The 24,121-nt window shown below is 37.8% G+C and overlaps 2 protein-coding genes across 2 annotated transcripts in view; one reads left to right on the forward strand and one right to left on the reverse strand.

The window, feature by feature from the left end:
- Positions 1 to 8,264: 8,264 nt before the first annotated feature.
- Positions 8,265 to 8,837, forward strand: LOC148910592 (uncharacterized). Its single transcript, XM_089031484.1, has one exon. The coding sequence runs from the start codon at positions 8,304 to 8,306 to the stop codon at positions 8,835 to 8,837; it is 534 nt and encodes a 177-aa protein (XP_088887610.1). The 5' UTR covers positions 8,265 to 8,303.
- A 1,613-nt stretch (positions 8,838 to 10,450) lies between these two features.
- The window catches only part of LOC116301030 (EF-hand calcium-binding domain-containing protein 6), a 28,620-nt gene continuing 14,949 nt past the window's right edge, over positions 10,451 to 24,121 (reverse strand). The window contains exons 22-36 of the mRNA XM_089031250.1: positions 23,528 to 23,743; positions 23,082 to 23,232; positions 22,415 to 22,494; positions 21,816 to 21,971; positions 19,796 to 20,012; positions 18,687 to 18,791; positions 18,151 to 18,237; positions 17,725 to 17,868; positions 15,803 to 16,039; positions 14,577 to 14,696; positions 13,749 to 13,836; positions 13,529 to 13,619; positions 12,530 to 12,629; positions 11,739 to 11,837; positions 10,451 to 11,304 (exon numbers count right to left, since the gene is read on the reverse strand). Of these exons, the coding sequence (XP_088887376.1) occupies positions 11,131 to 11,304; positions 11,739 to 11,837; positions 12,530 to 12,629; positions 13,529 to 13,619; positions 13,749 to 13,836; positions 14,577 to 14,696; positions 15,803 to 16,039; positions 17,725 to 17,868; positions 18,151 to 18,237; positions 18,687 to 18,791; positions 19,796 to 20,012; positions 21,816 to 21,971; positions 22,415 to 22,494; positions 23,082 to 23,232; positions 23,528 to 23,743 (2,065 nt within the window). The 3' untranslated portion in view covers positions 10,451 to 11,130. The remainder of the gene's footprint in view (positions 11,305 to 11,738; positions 11,838 to 12,529; positions 12,630 to 13,528; positions 13,620 to 13,748; positions 13,837 to 14,576; positions 14,697 to 15,802; positions 16,040 to 17,724; positions 17,869 to 18,150; positions 18,238 to 18,686; positions 18,792 to 19,795; positions 20,013 to 21,815; positions 21,972 to 22,414; positions 22,495 to 23,081; positions 23,233 to 23,527; positions 23,744 to 24,121) is intronic.

Genomic DNA, 24,121 nt, shown 5'->3' on the forward strand with positions numbered 1-24,121 from the left:
AAACTCCAAAAAAGGGCGGCAAGAATTATCTTGAATGTAGATAAATCTTCCCGTTCGATTGACTTGTTCAACGAGCTAAGATGTCTGCCTTTTTACCAAGAATCTTACATTCCGCTGATGAAGTCAGCTCCATCAGTGAGGTTTCACGCTTTTCATTATTTTCAAGTGTTTTGTTTTCCACTGATGAAGTTTATTCGGCCTCTCTTTCACAGAGGGTGAACATTATAGGGTTCCATGGACATTCCGCATGAGTCTTTCTCGGCGGTTACAAGTCTGTACAATAACGAACCCCTCTCGCAGCGACTCAATGTTGAGAGACTTGTAAGGTACACTTGGCCTCCAATGTCCAATCCAATAAATACAGTTTCACTCACCGCGGACATGGGTGTGTGAGACAGTCAACACTCAAGAAAGATAGATCGGTTTTTCTTCGATCAACTACTACGGTAGAAAGTGGTTCCACTTTCCCTGATTGATAACTTTTATAACGTTTTCACCTGTTGATTTTGGAGTGGCGTTTCAATAAGCAATTTGTTCTGGCTAGGTTGTTCTATGTTTATTTGGGAGTGGTCATTTCTTGGAAATTGCGTACCTTTACCTTGTAAATTATGCGTATTATTTTCAATACATTTAGTTAACTTCATGACCTACCGTCTGCTCCAAGTATCTTACTCAACGGGATCAGTGAGCTATGACGTATTTCCAGGTCCAACTCGGCTAACGAAAAAGCGTAGTTTGAAGTTTGGCCAAAAAAATATTGTCATGTTGACTTGGTTTGTCAGTTTGTCAGTTGTCTAATTATGTAAACCACATTTAGCTCACATGTTTTGCCTTTCTAAAGATGGTGTCTGACAACCACCTTCGATAAACGATACCCCATCATAAATTTGCGTTTTCATGTTGGCTCAATGTTAGTTGTGCCAAAGCTGTGAAACTTTGGTTAAAATTCAGTAGTATTAACAGTTGTTTAGTTACATTATATCAGCTTGTCTTATTCAGCAACGTGTGACTTATTTGATTGGTACGTTTAGATATGACGTCTAGTACAAGTAGGTGTCATATTTCGTGGGATTGTATCTCAGTTTTGAGGCTGAATTCAATTAAAACACCAAATAGACATGAAAAGCTAAGAGAAATCTGAAAACAACTATTTACGAAAAAATGAGCTATATTTGCTCCGAAACTTAGTTTAAAAGTGAGGAATTTTGAAATGCAAAATCATTTAAATTCACAATCTCATTTTCTATAATATGTAGTGTTGATTTGGTTTAAATTATAATGATTTACTGCATACATATAGCTACATATTGCGGTCTAAAAACTAATAATTATACGTGTTGAACTATTGTGCTTGTATTCGCTTCTCGATCTCTAAAATGTTTCAGAGTATCTTCCTTCTTGCTAATGACTGTTTCTTTAATTTAGATCTTGACGCCACAGAATCGGTGCTTTTCGTTGCATTTCTTTATCTATTCTTCGCCCTTTGCTTTATACTTCGCTGCGTTTATTTCCTCTTTAAGTTTTGATAGCTCATAGAACTGAGCCTCTTGGATGAGCAAATCAAACTCTCCAAAATCTTCGGGTAGCAAGAGCTTTCCAGTATGAAGATAATTCAGAATGTGACGGAAAACGACTCCATCCCTATCGAAGAAGAAATTGCCTTGTGCATCGGTGGCAGCTCGCGGCGGTGCGAATAAACGTGTTGTCGGTGTACCTAAGACCGACTCTCGCAAGAGCGAATGTTGTTCGCAGCGATTCAACGTAGACCAAGTAGTAAAGTACACGTGGCCTCCAATGTTCAGTCCAATAGGTTTCTCAATCACCGAGGACATGTGACTTTATATATGTAATACAATCAAAACCGGTTGTTTTTCGAACTTGAACGCTGAGATACGGAATCCCTTTCCCTGCATAAAAAGATTGATAACGTTTCAGCTTTTTTACCTGTTCACGTTTGATTGGCGTTTCCGAATAAGCAATGCATCTCATTGGCTGAATTTTTTCCTGCTTCAGTTCTATGATTTATGTGAGCGCTCATTTCTTGGAAATTGCGTGGCCTATTTTTTTTCTTCTTTTTGCATTTCATTAACTCGATCGACTGTCTGCTCCCAGTATCTTTCAGAACAGGACCAATCACCAATATTACCGAATTTTGGTATCCATTTTGACAGTCAAAAAAGTTCGAAAGAAATCTTTCTTCAATCTTTTAGTGTTTTAACTGTATTTTAGAAATGTATTTTCAAGGATTTTCCTTCACTCATTAAATTACATCGATTGGTCGATGGATCAAAGCCTTGGTGTCTGACAAATAAGATGTCTTCAGAATCCATGCTAAAGAAGGATAAAATAAACCCCTTTAACTGGACTTATATAGATGCATCTTATTTTAAGAAAATCTAGTTATTTTAGTTCACAAGGATATCTTCTTCGTCGCTGACAACACGACTGCCCTAATAACACATAGGTATAAGGGATAGCTGAACTCCGACTTCCGATAAGCTTTCAATAGACTTATGTATAAACAAATGCACATGGCAGCTTTTACAGTCAAAGGACACGAAGCGTGCCCAGCTAGACTGCATTATTCAATTCATAAAAGATTTTTGGTCGTTCCAATCTTCCGAGAACGAAATCAAATTTAAATCCAATCTTGGAAATTTGATTGGATTACTTTTCAGCATTTGTACAAGTTTGTAACTGATAGAAATTTTGTTGAAATTCTTCAATATAAGATTCGAAATAATTTTTGGGATTGAGTGTCTCATTTTTACGGGCCAGTGATTAAGCAGATTTACAAAAATAAATCATGTCTCTCACAATAACTTCAAATCCATCAAAATGTCTAAACACAAATAGATAATTCCGTTATTTTTTAAAATCTCAAATGGTTAAAAAGACTTAAAAATCGTGAATTAACCGTTATACTTGCTGATCAATGTTAGGAATGCGAGCTTGTGACCTTAGCCAGTTTCCCAGAAAACAAGCGTTACGCTAACGCTTCGATTCAAATTGACGCTCTACCTGTTTACTTAGGCTTTTTTACTCGCTCAAAAGTTTATTTGATCAATTAAATCGATAAAAAAGGTGCTGAAAAGGACAAAATTCCATGTTGAGCGTCATTGAGTGGTTTGATATTTGTTCGCAATATCTCAAAAAGCAAAGAATTCCCTAAAGCCTGTGATAAGCCAATGCAATCAGATTTCGAGATTTCATTTGATTTTGAAAATAATTAAGGAATATTAGAAAACGAAGAATGATGCCAAAAATCGAATAATGAACTGAATAATGCATTCTAGATGGGCACGCTTCATGTCCTTTGACTATAAGAAGAAGATTTATTTAGTTTGGTTGCCTACTAAAGTACACATCTGAATATCACAATAAATAACACTAATGATGATCGCAGTAAATTACACCATACAAGAATAACTAATACAGTTTGAGGAGTTTCCCTTTGCTTTATAGTTTCTAGCTTTCGCGATACGTATTAAATGTTCAAGAAATCTTTTCTCTAGCATCATTTATCTTCTTCAAGCATGGCAACATCTGAGTCGTTTTTTCTTTCAAACAGCCAGATTTCAGACTCATTGCCTCCATCACGACCATGGGCTACTGATTTACATGTGAAACCATTTGATGTAAGAACCTTCACCCAAGCACTCCATGTCCAGGAGCCATAAGTGCCGCCCTGATTCACATCTGTCACTGTGACGATACACTCTTCTGAAAAGTTTTCAATTTGTTTACGACGGCCATCGCTATCTATGGTATAGCGTATTGAACATGTGTCGATGTAGATGCTTATTCCACTACACCGGACATCATCTTTAAAAATAGGTTCTAACACATCTCTCGGTCCAATTAGCTGATAGTCCTTCGACCCATCTTTGCGGGGTTTCACGACTAGCTTCAGATAATCAACGTTGGCGACTGCTTGTTCTGCCATATCGAAATCTTAACAATCTACTAAGTACTGCTTGTTCTTAAGAGCAAGAGACGACGATGAGTGAACTAAAACAGCTTCATCGCAGACTATATTCTTCCGCAGAGGCTCAGGGGGACTGGAAGGGAGTGAAGGATACACTTCATGCCATATATGGTGCACTTTGTTTACATTGGACTTGCCACAAGTCGTACTCGCTGTCTATGTAATGTTTAATAAACGAGCAGGAGTGTTTTATCGGGTATAAAACACGAGGCGCAGCCGAGTGGTTTTAGACCCGATAAAACACGATCTGCGAGATTATTGAACGGCTTAGAAAACTTATGATGTTTTTTCTCATTGTGTACCGATTTTTTTACGAAATGAACCAAGTTTGATAGAGAAAATCCAAGTTAAAGTTTATGCAAATGAAGACGAATCTTTATCAGATATAAAATCACCTTCATGGTCATGATTTCTATTGTGTTTTCTTCATGAATTATTCATGAGTTTTCTAAATTGGTTTAGACAAGGGCACTAGGACACCGAATTCAAACCGTTTGACCTTTGGAATGAAAACGTCTGCATTACAACAGCGAACGAAGGAACACGGACGCAAGATAAATAAACAAGTATAACGTTAATTTAATTCAAATAATCGAAAGGAAAAAAAACTATAGAAATCCAAACACATTCGGTGTCCTAGTGCCCTTGGTTTAGAGGTACGGTTTTGAGTAGTAGAGAGTAGTTTTGTTTTTTGTGTTATGACTATTTGCGAGTTGTCATTTCTTGGAAATTACGTGGCCTTTAGGAACTTAAGTTATGCATTTATTTTTATCATTTTTTGCATTCATTAACTCGATCTACTGTTTGCTCCCAGTATCTTTCATTATGAAATTCATGAATAATTAATTAGGGTTTTGACCAATCAAATTGATGAAACCAATTCTCCCAGGCACCTTATAAACTCCATACAATCTTAAAGCACGAGGAGAGCTGGAAGAGCTGAAGAGCTGGCAGGGAAAGCTAGGGGTGAATGAATCAACACAATGAAAATGCAAATTACTTACAACCACTAGTGGTTGTTACAAAAACAGTACACAACACCTAGCTTGAACTGCAAGGAATTAGCATAATCATTACTGTGACTTAAAAAGTACAAGAAAATTTGCTTTATTTAATTCTTCAGAGTTCAACTGTTACTTTTTAGTTCTTCAAATTTTAACTCCAAAATTTTTTACAACCATTAAACACACAGTTTTGAAACACTTGTCTTATTATACTAGATAGACAAGGTAGCTCACCTTTTATCATTGTTGTTCAGTGGATGTAAGCCACTTTTGTCGTTTAAATACCTCTTCAGACCACAAACAAGAACATATAATGTTCTTGGTGGATATCTTTCACCTTTGGTGTTTCGAACTTCTTCCAAAAAGCGAGTAAGCCATAAGTTCAACGTCCCAGCATTCATGCAATGCAATGGTGTACACAATTCTTTGATTTTTTGGACATATTAAGAACAACTGAACTTGATTGCAGATTTTTAGGAGTTTTATCGCGTCTAACACGTTTGCCATTCTTCGAAGAGCTTCACAGCCCATTTTGTGCTGTTTTGAGTATTCTTTGGTACAGTATTTTCGACTAAACGATTTTCTTCATCCTCTATCAAAGCACAGGCTAACCACTCTAATAAATGAAGGAAATACTAAATGGTGTCTTGTCTGTCTTTTTATTCGCGCGCGCTATCGATTTTTTGTCATCTCGCCTACCCCCCTTGGTAACAATTTTGTTTTTCTACTATACAATATACTAACAAGGTAGGCAACTTCACGGGCTTCCTGTGGAAAATTCAAACTTTGACGAGAGAAAGCCACGAATTTATCCAGATATTTTGACTTCGAAAACAAAAAAAGTATACAGAACGTCGTACTTACATCTAATCTTCAATAATTTAAAGGATTTTTGATAATAAATTCTGTATAAGGAAGGTTTTTTGGGCTTTTTTAGCGAAAACTTATGTGCCGTCAGTTATGCTTGCATCCGAGCGGGCCTGAACACGAGAAAAGGGATCCAAAACAAGTCCTCTCCCTCCCTCTCCAAGTGTTTTTGGTTCGTTACCACATGCTTCCCAACCCCACATCCCGTGAGTCTTGCATTTTACTTCCGGTTGTTTTTTTAACCAATCAAGAAGCGTCGCCTATTTTTGGCTTCGCGAAACTTTTTGTAAAGCTTTTTTATCGTAGAGTTGTTAGATCTATCTTGAAAAACGTCTTATAGAAAAAAATAGAAATAAGATATGTTGTATCAGGATGAAAAAGGACAGAAAAAAACATTTTAAACTACTTTTCATTCACCCTAAAGTGCAATGAAGTAAGTATTCTTTTATTTTTTTCTTGTAGTAAACTTACGTAGTACATGGCTCCACAAACTTGGTGTGAACAAAGTTTATTAAAAATGTGTATTTTCTCTGCCGTTTAGGTTGACGCTAGAGCAAAAGTATTGCTTAGACCAAGCACTAGCAGGGCATAATTTTCTTATACAAGGCAAAGCGGGCACTGGTAAAGTTTTTCTTATAACTGAGATGATTAATTTATTTGAAAGTAACGGCAAAAACGTTAACCTAGTGTGTTCCACTGGAATGGCTTGCGACGTCTTCAAAGCCAAAAAACTGCCATGCCTTCCTAAGACGATTCATGCAGAGAACATACGCATTTTTAATGCAAGTAGGAAAATATTATTAATTATAAATTGGTTATCATTGGTTTGATAAATATGTATTTTTTAATAAACTTTGTCTGATCTGACTTGATCTACTTGATCTGACAACTCTACGATAAAAAAGCCTTACAAAAAGTTTCGCGAAGCCAAAAATAGGCGACGCTTCTTGATTGGTTAGAAAAACAACCGGAAGTAAAATGCAAGACTCACGGGATGTGGGGTTGGGAAGCATGTGGTAACGAACCAAAAACACTTGGAGAGGGAGGGAGAGGACTTGTTTTGGATCCCTTTTCTCGTGTTCAGGCCCGCTCGGATGCAAGCATAACTGACGGCACATAAGTTTTCGCTAAAAAAGCCCAAAAAACCCTCCTTATACAGAATTTATTATCAAAAATCCTTTAAATTATTGAAGATTAGATGTAAGTACGACGTTCTGTATACTTTTTTTGTTTTCGAAGTCAAAATATCTGGATAAATTCGTGGCTTTCTCTCGTCAAAGTTTGGATTTTCCACAGGAAGCCCGTGAAGTTGCCTACCTTGTTAGTATATTGTATAGTAGAAAAACAAAATTGTTACCAAGGGGGGTAGGCGAGATGACAAAAAATCGATAGCGCGCGCGAATAAAAAGACAGACAAGACACCATTTAGTATTTCCTTCATTTATTAGTGTGGTTAGCCTGTGATCAAAGGCTCTCGGAATTTTCCACCGCCTTCCATCGCTAGCTGTTGTAAATGATGACTACAAGACCAACCCTTAGTAAATCACGCATGACATCCTAACACCCTTTATGAAGCAACGATTATTGAGTAGGATTTGGTTTTATATTCAACAATTTAAATCCCAAATGATATTGTTCTCAATGTCAATTCATATCTCGATCCCTTAATTCCTTCTGAGTCCCATAAGAATTTCTAATTATTCATTCATTTCATAAATCGTTTACAACATTCGCGTCCGTGTTGTATCAGATCTACAATCACGAGCCTACGGCTCGCTACGGCTCGTGATTGTAAATCTGATACAGCACGTCCGCTCATGTTGTAAACATTACGAACAGGACCAATGACCAAAATTACCGAATTTTCGTTTCCCTTATGACAGTCAAAAAAGTTCGGAAGAAATCTTTCTTCAAACGTTAGTGGTTTTAACAATTTTAGAAATCGTTAAGGTTTTTGTAGGTTGGATTCATATTATGAAACTCAAATTGACTCATCAACCTTTAAAAATCATTTTATATTTTCCTTAGCTTTCGACCGACACGTTCATCCTAAGAGGAACTAAAATACGTTACAATACTAACAAAACCTACGCGATCAAACGTTGTACATATGCGCGAGCAAAAGAATCGCGCGCACAAACTGAAAGCACGAGCATTGAAAATCACAAAAGATTTATGTAATTTGCTGGCAGAATTCTGCCAGTGTCTCTATTAAAAATAATGTTCTTTTGCTTTGATATCTCACATGCTTCCAGCCACTTTCTTTGGTTCCATCTTTGTTCTTTTTTAACGATTGAAATGTTATCCCACTGGATTGAGTGCCCCGTTTCATGTGCATGCTGGGCTAAGGCTGATTTTTCTGCCTTGTTTAGACGCACAGCCGCCTGATGTTCTTTGTTTTTCATGATCATTTAAACCAACAAGACCCGAATATTAGGTTTACTATGGAAAGATACTCTGAAGCGGGACTTCCGTTTTTAGATACTTTAAATAGAGTGTCTGAAGATGGTGGAATTAAGATTTCAATCTATCGCAAGAAGACGCACACAGACAGATATTTGTCATACGACAGTCATCATCCTTTGAGCCACAAAGCAGCTGTAGCTCACACTCTTGCTTATCGTAAAGAAACTCTGCTTAGTGACCAGGATTCAAAAGAGAAGGAGGAAGATCATCTCACAGAGAGTCTAACTCAAAATGGCTACCCTATGAAAGTCATCAAGAAACACTCAGTCATGCGTAAAAAGAACACAGAGAACGATAAAACGGAAGATCCCAAAGGCTTTGCGGTGTTACCGTATGTGAAAGGAACTACTGAGAAGATCACTAGAATTCTTTCACGCCATAACATCAGATGTTGCATGAGACCAGAAAGAACTCTGCGGAATGTCATATCTAGACCAAAAGACCAGGTCCCCCAGGAGAAGCAAGTTGGAGTAATTTATTCCATTCCTTGCGATGAATGTAGTAAAATATAATAAAATGAAGAAGCTAAAAACAGAAAAAGATAGAAGCTTGAAGACGTTTAAGGTAAATTTTAAACATTTTTTCGTAAGTCAATACATTTTCTGTAAGACCAAAACTCTTCATGATCTGTACACGCAAAAATAACTTGGAATAAACTGATAATCAGTATTGTACAGATAAAAGCAGGTATAGTATAAATTCAATTAAGAAACCTTTCAATTTGGGACAGTTTTTTGATTGTTTACCCCCAAAAACGCAAGGCATTGTGGCGATGTGAAAGTCGAGAATGGTTAAACATTTAATTATGAAAATGCGTAATAGGTAAATTACGAGCCTTAGATGAAACGACTGAAGAAGACTGCCATACAAGCCTTTCAAAGTTTCAGCTAAGGCTTGTAATTTACCTATTACGCATGTTCACATTTGATATCCGAGTCCATTCCATACGGCTTACTGCCTCATCTAACATTTTAATATGATTTGAGTGATGCATCTTGGAGATATATGTTAATGAGTGTGATGTCATAGGAGGCCTTAAATATAACAACATTTTCTGAGGTATATAAAAACAATAAACTTCTTGTATAAAACATCATTTTCTTATGATTTGAGTCGTGCATCTTGGAGCTATCGTATCAAGGTTTATACTTCCAATATGTTAATGAGTGTGGTTATACACTTATTTCAATAAAGTTAATCACCTGAAAAGCTACACAGCTAAGACCGGCAAGGATTATGGGTAGATACATTTTACATGTTTCAACCGCTTGATAACTGTTGATGGACTTGAGATATTCTACCAGTTACAAGTTAACCTCCTCTGAGCATCCTTGACTGATGAAGTTTGTGTCAAAAGCTTTACTTGTTGAATATGAAATATTTCCCATGATTCTCAGCGCTCACTGCTTTCTAGACTAACTTTATTGAAATAAGTGTATACAGGCAATCCAAAAAACGTTGTCGTCGACCAACTCAAGCCTAAGCGACTGGACCGAAAGGAACTCTGGATAGCAATCATTGAAGCCGAGTTGACTCCATCATTTTATCTGACAAGTTTTGCCTGGTTTACAGCACGAACTTTCGTAGGCGAGCGGGAAGTGTTGAAGGAGACGTTTTTTTTAATGCCTTCATATTTTCGGAATTGTGAACTGAATCATAACTACTTTGTTTTTCTTTCCCTAAACCCAAAGACACGCATTTGATGGATTGTTTCTCACCATTATTATCTTATTACTAGCGGGAACAATTAATTCAGAACGAATATGTAACTGCTTCAGTGATTTTTACCCATATTCCTTTCGGTCCAGTCGCGTGGCTTGAGCCGGTCGACGACGTTTTTTGAATTGACTGCAAATCGAAATTTTACGGGGCAGTAAACGTACATCTTGTCTAAAACATCGTCTTACTCAGTTTACAGAAAGCCACTACTAAGAGAATTAAATAACAAAAAACACGGCGGCCATGTTGGAGGATACAACGAAAAAATTCATTGACAAATTCCTCCAACATGGCCGACGTGAAATCGTTCTTTACATTTCTACTTTTTAAAGCTTTCCTCTTGAGTTGCTTAGTAAAGCTAAGCTACGAAGGAAAATTTTTAAAAAGCTACAGATAACAGACTATCAACCATATTTCTCGTTTTATTAAGGATATAAATCAACAACCTACGTCTTTACAACGTTGAACCATCAGTATTTGATCTTTTCTCTCATCCTTATCTTATAGGGAATCATTAATATAATAACATGTATATATATAGACTAACGCAATACTTTTTCAGAACCATATACAACTTCAGGAAGGCTTAAAATATTATACAATTTTGTGAATCACAAAACTTGAATAGACTAGTTTCGAATTCCAAATTACCGCTGTGTTCCTTGATTACAGACTCATTTGCACAGGGTTAGCCTCGTATCAGTGTTTAAATATTCACAAATACCAACGGTAAAGTAAAGAATGCACAACTTCAACAATACAAACACTTTGAAACTCGACGGACCTTGACTGGAACACGTGAATATTCTGCACAAACTCGAGGCTAACCCTGTGCAAATGAGTCTGTAATCAAGAAACACAGCGGTAATTTGGAATTCGAAACGGGTCTATTGGCCAAATTAGAAACACCGTCGTCATACGAAAACTACTTAAAAGCGACGAACAAAACGAAAACGTAACCATCGCCTATCCATCACTCGACGCACACTGGGTAAATGAATATTCTAGACGGCCACTTCGTCATTCCCGCGTTGAGGAGAGAGGATAAGAGGAAGGTATCGCATAGTTATGATACTAAAGTAAAATCTACTCGAGGTGAGCTCGTAAGAACTCGTTATAAGATATCTTTCCCAGCATATTCTTGTCGTAGTAGGAGTATATGTAAAAGAATTCTTCATCGTCTAAGTTGATCGTAAATCGTTTCAACGTCTGGCGGAATTCTGCTGGTGAACATGTTCCTGTACCTTTGCTGTCGATTGCCTAGAAGAAAAAAATAAGCATTAACGAAGCTCGCACCATCTTGGCTACTAGCATTGTAATCTTTCAAAAAACAACCGTGTTATGCGTTTAAACCTTAGCAGCCAGACCAACATTCAGGGTCTTAAAATAACTGAGGACAAAGTCGGCTATACCTTTGTATTGATATATACAAATGGTTAGACATTCAAGTGGCTCGGATAACCATTTTAAATGGCGGTCCTGTCTCTCCACACATCGTCATTACTAACCAACATAGGAGGGACGTTAAAGAACCACTGAGGACGTAAAGAAACCCTGGCAGTGACAACCCTTAGTGCCTACATTTCATACTAACCACCTCATGATTGTAAGCGACTTTGAATATGTACATAGAAAGGGCGCTATATAAATCAAAAATCATTACAAATCATAACATTGCAATGAAATCCACTTACTCTAAATGTTCGTCTCATTTCTTTCCAATTTTCCCTGACCTTAGAACGCATGTTCGCCATTAGCTCCACAAGTTGGTCGCTCTTGAACCCTGGGCTGGACTGAACATTGAATGAAAAAAAAGAGATGTGAAAATAAGAAACCAGTACGTGATCAACAAACTTACGACCAAGATGCAGCTTGACCGAGAGAGCCTCTGGATCCCAGAATAAAGAATTCTTGAATATATTTTTAAAAAGCAGATATCATTAATACATGCAAATGAGATGCAAATGAGACAACAAGCATTCTATCGACCCGATAACCTCACTTTTAAGAATATCTTATCGGGGCTCAGCTGTAATGACAGCTATTGGCTACGCCTTTTATGCCTTCATTATTCATCGATGGTTCGAAAGTCAAACTTAATATAAAAGTTTTGAGTGAAACGATTTGAAGATGGGCTAGCCATTTCATAAAATTATTCGGATTCCTCACTCCCTTCCCCATGGGGAGGCTCTATAGCCGGAGGATATTCATCACCGGATCTTTTACCGGATACTCCAACCTGGACCGCTTTGATAAACTAGTATCATTAACCAATCATATTGCGACATTTAGATCAATCTTTTTTAAACAGCCAATCAGATAGCACATCGATATTATAAGAGCGTGAGAACGTGATAATCTGATTGGCTGACACTGTTATCAGTTCAATCTCTGTCTAGTTTACTGTTATCTGATAGGTCAGTTTTATTCAAGTGGTCACGGTTAGTGTGTCTGCACAGTAATGAGTTCTATTTTGTGCACTTACTGGTATTTTGGTGGATTGCAGTTTTGCTCTTGCCAACTGATTGATTGGTTTTGCATTGGATGAAAGGACGAAGTGCCTTAAAAATTCTTTGTAAACAATACTAGAAATAAACAATGAACAAAAACATAAGGACCTAATAATAATAATCACTTCATTAAGCTAGTTAGAGTTAGCATAGGTACGTCACTATCATCATCATCCATCGTCGACATTTAAAAAAAAGTAAAGCACCTATATTTAACGTCGGTAGTTCCTTCAGTTGAAATTCCACTGCTATCAGTGGAAGCCGACGGTGCGCACTTCACCCCCTCTCTCCATCAGTGCTCTGTTTAAGAGTATTCAAAGCTGAAGCTACACGGATTAGAGAGAAGTCGAAACAGATGTGGAGATCCTAAGGATCGAACCGTGGACCTCAAGCTCTGAAGGTCGCGCACTAACCAACTGAGCTACTCCTGCTCCTATAAATCATCATCATTTTCAATTTCAAGGACATCATCATCATATCATTATTTTGATGACATCATCAGATCATCTTCATCCTCATCATTTGCAAGAAAACCATCATCGTCATCATCACCATCATCGTCGTCAACTTCATCATATTTAGTAATAAGCACCTCTTGTAAACAACTGCGACAATGTTGAAGTGACAATGCTTCAGCATTGCTAACAATATCAGCAATGACAATACCAAAACAGTAACAAAGAAAGGTTATTTCTGATGGGCAGGTCTACAATAGAGGCTTTGCACCATCACGTGCCGGCGCCCATAATCCAGCTTGGACTGCCTGTGGTTTGATGGCAGAACAATAAAATCCCTTTGCTCTCGGGAATCGAATTCTTTCTCATGTAAAACGATTGTATTGTTCCTGCCATCTAACATGGCTGCCGTGACGTGATGGTGCAAAGCTTCTTTACTGTATCTAGATCACAGTCACTTCCACTGTGAATGCTAGGCTTCGCAAGAGCAACGGTGTATGAGGCATTATCGTCTCTTACCCTCCTCTTCCACTTGATTCAGAACCATGTTTCTTCCATAAGGCAAGCAGCTCACTATGCGTCAGATCCATGTGATGTTGATATAAAATATCTACAATGACAGACCAAACAACCACAATAAATACCTTTTTCTAGTGAAGCCTGCTTTTTTATCACAAAATAAACCTACATTGTACTATCAAAGTTGATGGTTAACATGAAATTAAATAAATTCTATCACCTTTGAACTGTTGGAAGTCCACTCTGCCGGTGTTGTTGGGATCGGCATTCCTGAATGTCTTCTGAAGTTGCTGCCAGCTACGACAAACCTGTAAAAAATCATAATGTTTGTTTGCTTGTTGTTGCTTTTTCCAGTAGAGCGGATGCAATTAAACCGTGAAATAAAAACAAACTAAATACTAACTAACAGTATCTATTTAGTGACAAATAGTTGCTATCACTCAACCTGAACATTCATCATACAAAGACAAATCTTTTGTTTAATAAATGTTCTGGTTGAGTAATAGTGACTATTAGTCACTAAATAGATACTATTTGTCAGTATTTAGTTTGTTTTTATTTCACGGTTTAATTGCATCCGCTCTATAATCTTAGTTTTGATTACTTATTCCAGGTTATAGTATATTACTAATTATTAGTATTTTCTAACAATCTGGTTTTTTTTAGTTTCGTAATCTTCATCATCATCACCATTTATAATTAACATCATCATCATCACTATCATCTATAACATCATCACCGACATCATCACCACCACCATCATCATCATCACCAACACCTTCATCAACATCACCATCATAATCATCAACATCACCATCAACATCATCACCATCATCATCACTATCACCATCATCACCATCATCATCACCATCATCATCACCACCATCATCATCACTATCATCTAACATCATCATCGTCATCATTACCACCACCACCATCATCATCATCACGATCACTTCTGAACATCATCAAAACAGGGAAGTTCCTGATCGAAATCATCATCATCGCCAATCTACTGACCACTTGCTTCATTCATAGTTGTTTTTACCTGGCTTTTCAGTTTTCTTTCCACGTCAGTAGCGCTCATTGGCGGGGTGACTGTTTCTGGTGACACGTTTTTGAAGACGGGAGACGTCATCATTGGAGACAGAAGAGACTCACGAGAAAGCTATGGAACACACATACATAACTGAGAAAGGTTCTCACGATATAATATTGTTGATCACAAATGCGCGCGCTGATTGGCTAACAGATAAATAACATATTAATAGATCAACTAGCTCACTTGCTCACTGTCGTTCTACTCTAACCGTCAACACTCGAGTTATTTTAATTCATTTATTGATGTAAATATACTTTTATTTTTTCTTTTACTTTCATCATTTCATCTCCTCGAATAACTTTTATAGACTTTCAATACATGCAACTCTAATGTTTTCGATTCGTAATCTGATTGGTTGAGAACGAGAGTAAATGTTAATATAAATCTAGGCACAGCCTAAAAGCGGAGCTCTCAATAGCACAGGGAGCCCAATTTAGATAAATATGAATGAGAAAATAAAATCGGGCAAAAAATCTTCATTTTTTTATCTCGTTCGAGATGAAGACAATGTCCCCCATAGAGAAACCATGAAGTGAAAAAATGAAATCGAAATGCATTACACAGGGTTCGTGCCGAGGTAATGACTTAAAATTCAAGGAGTATACAAAGACCCTAAAATGAATTTTCGAGGAGTATGTTCAGCTAACTATGCCAAGGTTTTACACGGTGGTTGCACATGGCCGACTTTCAGATTTTCCAATCATTCTGACTAGATCTATTTAAGAACCATGCAAGTAATGATCAAAGCAAAAATCCAAGGAGTTTTCAAGGAGTTTCGCTAACATCATAAAATTCAAGAGCTTTTCAAGTGCCCTTGAAAACGTGAATTAAATTCAAGGAGTTTTCAAGGAGTTTAAGGAGGAGCACGAACCCTGATTACATCGTTTTCTTCGGATGAGTCTTGGCTTTCGACCTTAGTACTCCCACTTAGGAATTTTGTCACATGTACACAAACCACCACCGACCACCCCAGGGGCTAGTTTTGTTCTTGAAAAATTCTTCGACAAAGTTTTGCATGCCGACATTTTTACGCTTTGAATTGCGGCTTAATTTTACTGTCAATGATTCCTGGCAATTTTGATTAGGATCTTTAACAGCGGCTTCAGGAAAACAATGCAACAGTAAAAATAGGATCCAAAAATTCCTTCATTCATTGTTTCGTTTTTCCTTACTTTTCTTTCCCTTGTTCTTGGAGGCGTGGCCGAAGACGCCCTCGTGACGTCAGTTCTTCCTGTAAACATCCTGAGGAATTCTCTGTATTCCACCAAATCATTCTGGTCTTTCGGCAGTAGATACCATATATGGTCAAACTGATCATCATTCATGCGGAACACGTGACGATCTAGGATCTGTCGCAGTGTCTTCTGGCTCACGGTACCTGATTGGTTCGTGTCTTGCTCAGTGAACGCCTGTTGAGACAAGTAACACATTTCTATGAATAAATTAAAATGCAAGCTAGACGCACGTTTTTACACTGAATTTGAAGTTTTTATGTAATTTTTTTTTTAAATTAAGATTTTTTTTTCATTTTTGGAAAACATGTGATAAAGGCTTTGCAGCATCACGTGATGTCAGCCATGGAAGGAGGCACAACAATACAGTATTTTTCCCTGGGAAACTGAATTCTTCAGAATAAATCAGATAAGACCAAATTCAATTGCCCTATTTCACTATGGCGTCATTGGTCACTTGTTTCCCTGGGAAACTGAATTCTTCAGAATAAATCAGATAAGACCAAATTCAATTGCCCTATTTCACTATGGCGTCATTGGTCACTTGTTTCCCTGGGAAACTGAATTCTTCAGAATAAATCAGATAAGACCAAATTCAATTGCCCTATTTCACTATGACGTCACTGCTTGTTTATGTGGGGGATAGAATCGCCAAATCCAATAGAAAATTCAACAAAATTTGCTCCTAGTGAAACAGTTTAATCTAAAATGGCCTGGTTTTAAGATATTATATGTGTTAATATGTACTAAAAATATTCTGAGCGTTTGCTGGCTATTCTACTTCTCTTCGTGGATTGATACGGGTTTTAGAACAATTTTCGGTGAATTTGCGTTGATTTGACCCCCTCCCACGACCATGATCCTTTGCGTTTAAACAATAGATTGTTTTGATGTGACGTCATAGTAAAATAGGGCAATTGTTCCTGTCTTCTGTGATGGTGCAAAGAATCTTGGAAAGAATTGGACCTTGGATTGCAAAACATATCATTTTGCTCATCTGCCCATCCACTAAGAGTCAAACACTTTAGTACTTTCGCGAACGCGTTACCAAACCTCATCTCTGGGGTCTCGGGTTCGATTCCCAGTCTCCCATACTCCCAGTTTGGTAAGCATTTTTTTACGCTCCCCCCCCCCCCCCCCCCCCCCCCCCCCCCCCCTTCCCCCCAATATTTATTATCTCCTGTGAGAAGAGTAGCCTTAGGTCTCTCTTGATTTGAGGGTCTTTCTCTGGGTTCTCAGTTTTCTTCCATCCACGAAACCTAACATGATAAATTCCTATTCAATCTGTGAGCTAGCCATGCCCTGACTTAGATCAGCCCAGAGGTTGGTCCAGGGTTCGATCTGTGAGTTAGCCATGCCCTGACTTAGATCAGCCCAGAGGTTGGTCCAGGGTTCAATCTGTGAGTTAGCCATGCCCTGACTTAGATCAGCCCAGAGGTTGTTTCAGGGTTCAATCTGTCAGTTAGCTCTGCCCTGACTTAGATCAGCCCAGAGGTTGGTCCAGGGTTCAATCTGTGAGTTAGTCATGCCCTGACTTAGATCAGCCCAGAGGTTGTTTCAGGGTTCAATCTGTGAGTTAGTCATGCCCTGACTTAGATCAGCCCAGAGGTTGTTTCAGGGTTCAATCTGTGAGTTAGCCATGCCCTGACTTAGATCAGTCGAGAGGCTGTTTCAGGGTTCAGCCTGAGCTAGTTTTTACTTTCTTCCCTTCATATACTCCAGTGATTGTCAGCTTAGAATGACATTCAACAATTTTCGTTATTTAAATCGTTCACTCGAAAGGTTATTTAGTTTGTTTTGATATGCGCGGGTTGGTCGTTAGGTCTGTGTTCTGTTGCTAGGTTGGTTGCTTGGTTACATACCTTAGCAAGTGAATAGAACCTTGCCATGACCACTTCTCTAACTCTCTTCTCTACATCTTCCTCTGTCATACCGTGTTTCTGAATGGGAGACTGCTGACGCTTCGCAGGAGAAGGTATTAAATTTTCAAGCCACTTTCGACTTGCCTAAGTTCAAAAATAAACATCCACTGTTTAGTACGAATGCTTTAACACAGGCTTCACAGTTTGCTCAGTCTGTGCTATGTTAAAAGTCGTTCTTATTCTTGTTGCACTTCCATTCGGTAAATAGCCTTGAAAAGTATTTTCAAAATCTAACCCGTAACAAAAATAAACTACGAATCTCAAAACTCAAAAGTAAATACATTTGCTTGAAGAGAGATAAAACGATGAAAAATTATTCTTGTTATTTGTCTTATCATTTAAAGTACCCAACAAATCAGTACTCACCTCAACGTCGGATTTCTGAAAACTTTCTAAAAAGTCTTCGTAGTAAATTAAACCGTCTTTGTTGACAGTAATCTGCTTGAGCAGCGCCTGGTGAAATAAATATTCAGATTAGGTTCGATTCGGGTTTTGTAGGTCAAACATCCTGGTGCTAATACAAATACGACTGGATTAGGATATGACAAGCGACGGTGAATACATTTGTTTACCATCGGATCAGGATGGAAAGCAAACATGGCAATCATACTAAACCACGAAAAAATATTCTTAGAATTCAGCCTGGTTGTAGTCACGTGATTCACCTACTTTGGCGGCAAAATTTTGGCGGCCAAATACGATTATTTCACGTGTCCAACTACATCATAAGAAATTGTCTCTTGACAACAACACGTGAGCTATCAAGGTCACAAGTATTCCATGGAGCGATTCCAACGTACTTTGGCAAATGGCAATACTTTGCCATAAGGCACCACTGTCTCTATAGGGAACACGTTGCACTCGTATCAATGATAATTATTAAGCTTATGAGTTCTGCATACCTTGAATTGTTTTTCAGTCATAACAAAGCAAAACGCCTTGATGATTTGATGAAGATCTTTGGTCGTAACGTAGCCCATCCCAATTTCATCAAATGCTCGAAAAGCCTGAAGACAAAACGATAAAACATTAGGACTTTCAAAGAGAATGAAATGACCAATAATTGTGAGATCGTATTCAAGCTCATATATATATATATATATAAGCAAAAAACTTCCTGTGCAAATTATTGGTCTTTCCGAGAGTGCGCGAAAAATGGTAACGAGTAATGCTCGCATTGAATTATGGGTTTGTTTAAGGGACGCCATTTGCTTTATTCGCCATAGTCAGTAACACATTGGAAGTATAAACCTTCATAACATAAAGACGCAACATTCAAATGAAGAAATATTTCACCATTCAACTATTCACATTATGTAGAATTAAGGTTTAAGGTTTGCAATCGAGTTAAATTTACTTTTGTTTTTGGCCTGTTTTTTTTTAAAGAAATCGCCAAGCTTCCATTTTTAGATTTGAATATATAAAGCAGGACCTTCGAGTTACAAATATGATTTTTTTGTGTTTTAGACAGAAAACATAAAAGCACAAAAAAATCCGTTTAGTCTCTGATCGCCCATTTCAGAGCTCGGACCGACAACGTTTTTGTTGAAATACTGAGGTGTATATCCATATCACATCAGACTGAAAAGTCAAAATATCCTTTACAATACCATACAAAAAGTATATAAAAGGACAGGGCAGAAAAACGACAAGCCCGCTACTTTCACGATTTTATTTAACTGAGTTTAATACTCCAAATTTTTAAGCGTTTCATTTGTGTCACTGCTGCACGAAACTTGTGACGAAATTTTGTCGAATTCAAGGATTAAATCGACTAAGTATTCACGAAAATGCCAGTTTTTCTGCTGATCAAAATATCATCTCTCCCAAAGTACACTGCTTTATATCTCAAATACGAATTCGATAAATTTTGATCGCATTTGATATTTTGCTGTTTGGCTCCAAAAGAACGTGTTTACAAAATATTGAGCTTAAATACGTAAAGCTGTCCTTATTGTGAAAGGCCAAAAACCGTTTTTCTGCCCTGTCATATGAAAGAAAAACCATGTACCTTGACTATGGTATCATAGTTGCTACTTATTTTCCCTCTCAGTTTAGCAATCGCCTGCTCGGGGCTTAGAGTTTCATGGTTCTCGAACACTACTGTACTACTACTCTTCTTCTTGGGAGTATCGAGTGTCACACGACCGTATCCCGAGTGTCGTTGGTCCTCGAATGCGCTGAGAAATTTCTCGTAGGATAACTTGTTCCTGCTACCTAATCCACATCTAAGAAAAAGATAATTTGTTATTGACTTTGTTAAAAGATATCGAAGTAAAAATCAAGGGTTGAGTTGCGGTTGTGCACTCGCCTCTCATTTCTGGGGTTACACGCTTGATTTCTGGACTCTGTATCACACGTGAGCAGAGTTTGTTTGCTCTTTTCCTTGATTAGGGACTTGTCAGAAATTAGCAGGGGGGAGGGGGGGTGGGAATTTTGAATTTGGGGTTGGAAATGGGGTGACCCATCCAAGCAATGGGAATGAACTTTCCTTACCTTCCCCTTGGGCCTAGCATAAAATACCATGGCCGTTCCCTCTTTTGTAAACGATATATTTAGTTCTTGCAATACCTGTATTATAGTTTTAAAGGGGCACTTGGAAACGAAAACGCCCCAATTTTTCAAAGTCCGAACAATTGAAGTATTTGTGGATAATTTGACTCAATTATGATTATGTAAACCATATTAGTGAAAATTTTAGCCTGGGAGCCATTTGCAGTTGAGAAATTTTGGGTTAAAAGAGAAAAGAACAATAGGACTGAGTAAATGAGGTCATTTACTCACAATTTAGATGCTGAATAAAATTGATAATTTTTAACCGACACATTTTACTGTTAAGAAAGTATGTTGCTTGGCTACTATTGGGGTCATATAGATACGTTTAACTAAGTTTAAAGTCATTTCCAATTTTTATCCATTTTCATCCAAGTGCCCCTTTAAGGTGACTGCCTACTTTTGGAAATTGATTTAAGCTTTTTTTAAAACTTCGATTTTCCGAATTGAAATTTAATGCTGATTCCAAATCTGGAAAGAAAAATAGGGTGTCCCGAGCTCGTTTTCGAGATAATCAGCATTTAATGGAAGCCTACGCACGAGCTTTTGGAGTAAAAATTGCGCCACCGGAAGTGATTAGAAAAAAATTAAGATTAATAAGATAATACTTATTTGCAGACTATATGATTGCACGAACGAAGGCTAATCAATCATTCTACAATAATACATGGATATTTTCAACAAAAAGACAGAGAGATACATTGATTTGTCATATTTTGTAGTTTCGGTGCTCTTAAAAAGCTCATAAAGTCGAACAAAAATCCCTACAAAAATCTATTTTTTCACGTGTTCCTGATTTAAACTTTTCCTAAAATGTTGATATAACCTAGATTTTTAGGAGTTTTTTCGAATGAGCTATCAAAAAATATAGAGTCCCGTGCAAAATTTGAGGGTTTTGCCCTGTTGAAGCTGAAAACGCGTATAGTTCTTCAATAAAATCTTGTAGATTTTTCAGCGGTTTTTGAGCGCGCGCTCATCGTGGGCTCAAATCGAACGTTCAAAAGTAGGCAGCCACCTTAAATACACCAGTGAGCTTTTAATAAAAAAGTACTATAAACTCGACACGTTTTCATTGTAAAATATGTTCTTTTTACTGTCATACTGTTGTACTAATATCACTAATTTATTATATAGATATCGATGAAATACCAGGTTTTCTCTAGTGTCGAAACCTTGATATCTTTCACCAGTGGAAGATAGCATATCTTTCACACGTGAAGATATCGCTGTTGACATAGTAACGTATTTTAATAAAGAATTTTTGAGCTTTTGTTTTATTTAAGTTTCATCGATATCTATATAATAAACAGAACATTACATGGCCGCTTGGAGATACGAATTTTATCTTCTCGTGTTCAATTTAGATATCTCACTGTTTCGCTGCGCTCACTCGTGAGATATCAATTGAACACTCGAAGATAAAATTCGTATCTCCGCGCGCCCATGTAATATCCTCTATATATTACATTGCTCCTTACCTTTCTAGCAAGATATTTAGTTGGTGATCTTCAAGGAAGTAATGAAAATCAAAGAGGATCTGTTGCAGCTCTTTTCTAGATATGTAACCATCTCTGTTTGTGTCTACTGCTTCAAATGCTTTGCGCAGGCTTTCGTATCCATCCCGGAAGCGATCCCTATAACATACAATTTTAGGTTCAGGTAGTATCTTATTTTGGAAGGATTTTTTTCTATATGGAATAAATCATCTTCCCTCTTCCATGATTCTTCCTAGACAGAGCAGTTTTCGTATGACTGTGCGGTGCCATAAGCGCGCCACCGCGATGTTTTCTATAATTTTAATTGACTGGGTTTTTTTTTGGTTTTTTTTTTGTCGTACAATGCGATTGGTCTGACAGTACCGTGACTTTGGCGTGACCTTGGCGTGACCATGTCCTGCTGTGTTCATGCCGTGTTTCGGGCATTTGATTGGATAGAGAATAAATTCTCGAGCAATGTGATTGGTCTGTCATATTCATTGGCGTGTCACGACGGTATTCGTGCCGTGACCTATTCACAGTCATACAAAAACTGCTTTATAACGTGAACTTTTTTGTATTTATATATTTTATATATTTACCTAAGTCTCTGCTCAACTTCAAGGGCCGATAAGAAAGACACCGCGTATGCTTGGTTATTGGTCGCGTTCTCGTGGATAGCCTACAAACATGAAACATCAGATCAGCACATCTTAAATAGATGCGCCAGCAATTGCGTCGTTGGATACTTTGGTGTTTCTAAATGGCGCCTTGTACTGAATTGTGGACGAATTCCTGAGATTTCTGCGCGCTAAAATCCGTCAAAATCAAACTATATATGATAGTTATGATCTTAGGTATTTGTTACCAATAGTCAATGATGTTGCTCACTTTTTTGCAAACTTCATGAGAGTGCTGCGCATCAGAATCAAGTTATAAATCATGGTAATGATCTTAGGTCATCTTTGTTATCAATACTCGATGATGTTGCGCGATGTTTCCCGCAGTTTTTTAGAGGTATTTAGAGACATTTAGCATCGGGTTTCCCGCTAACCGCTAGGAATCAGACCCAGAAACACGCCCGCAAACACGGAGAAACACTCGGCATCAGTGAAATTAAAAGGGCGGCTCTTCCAACAACAAATTCGTTATGACGCCTTGCTAAATATTGAAAGTTTGAAGCAAAACGCCTGACGTCGAACTGCAGTTTGAAATTTGCGGTACCTAGCAAGAACTTCGTGCTAAAGGCCTCTATTTTTTTTAATTCACCTTCTGCGCATCGTGGAATCTCTGCATTTCCTGATGACTACCATGAGTGATCTGAGTACTGGGGCCGTGTGTGTCTCCAGGGACAAACTCTCCTCCAAGACGAGCGATGAATTCACGATGATCAACGTAACCATTGTTATCAGTGTCATACCTAGAAACGGTAACATCAAAGTGTCAAAGAAATACAATTTGAATGTCGGCGCTCCCCCCCCCCCTTCCTACCATTATTTCAGTAAAAACTTCAACTCCCATGTGTCTAATAGCCTTTCAGAGGATAAGGAAAAAACTGGATCGCGTTGGTATTGAAGCATAGTTTTGGGCTGCCTTAGAGGACGGAATAGACACGATCTTTGTAAATGTCCCCCAAAACAGTCCCACAGTGCACTACCATGCCATCCTGATCAAGTTATCCTCTCAACCTTGATATAGCTTATACTTCTACTTACTTTGCCCATAGTTTTTTGAATTCTACTTTCGTCAGGGGGATCTGGTACCGATAGAGGACTGTTCGTAATTCCTTCTTGGTTACAATCCCATTGCCATCACGGTCAAAGGTAAGGAACGCCTTGGTGATATCGTCCATTTGTTCTACAACCTTTCTTTTTAGTATGCGATCTGCTTCGTCGGCACTCAAGTACTGTAGATCTTTAGTTTCGTTGAAGCTTAAAAAATAAAAAAGAGTAACATGATGTGTGCCTCGATAGTTGATTAGAATAAGCATAACCACACTTAGTCCTTATAATCTTTAAGAACAAATCGGGTGGGTGGCTATCTACATAAAGTGAATAGTTTAATGATAAAATATTTCTTTATCTGAATATTGAGTTTTAGCATATACCAACTTGTGTACTTCCTAAGAACGCGCGCGCTCATTGGTTAATAGGAGGTGAATATTGTACGATATTCACCTCTGAATCTCGGAATATTGAGTCGGCAACAAGATGGCATCTGCCGGCAATCGTTTTGCTTCAATTTCCGATGAGGAAATTGAAAAAATGAAAGTAAATGCCATTCCTATCAATACTAAAAAGGCAACGAAG

This window comes from Actinia tenebrosa, unplaced genomic scaffold, assembly GCF_029948245.1.
Source record: "Actinia tenebrosa isolate PJP-AT-01 unplaced genomic scaffold, QUT_ActTen_1.0 PGA_scaffold16__25_contigs__length_10494907, whole genome shotgun sequence".
Taxonomy (NCBI): domain Eukaryota; kingdom Metazoa; phylum Cnidaria; class Anthozoa; order Actiniaria; family Actiniidae; genus Actinia; species Actinia tenebrosa.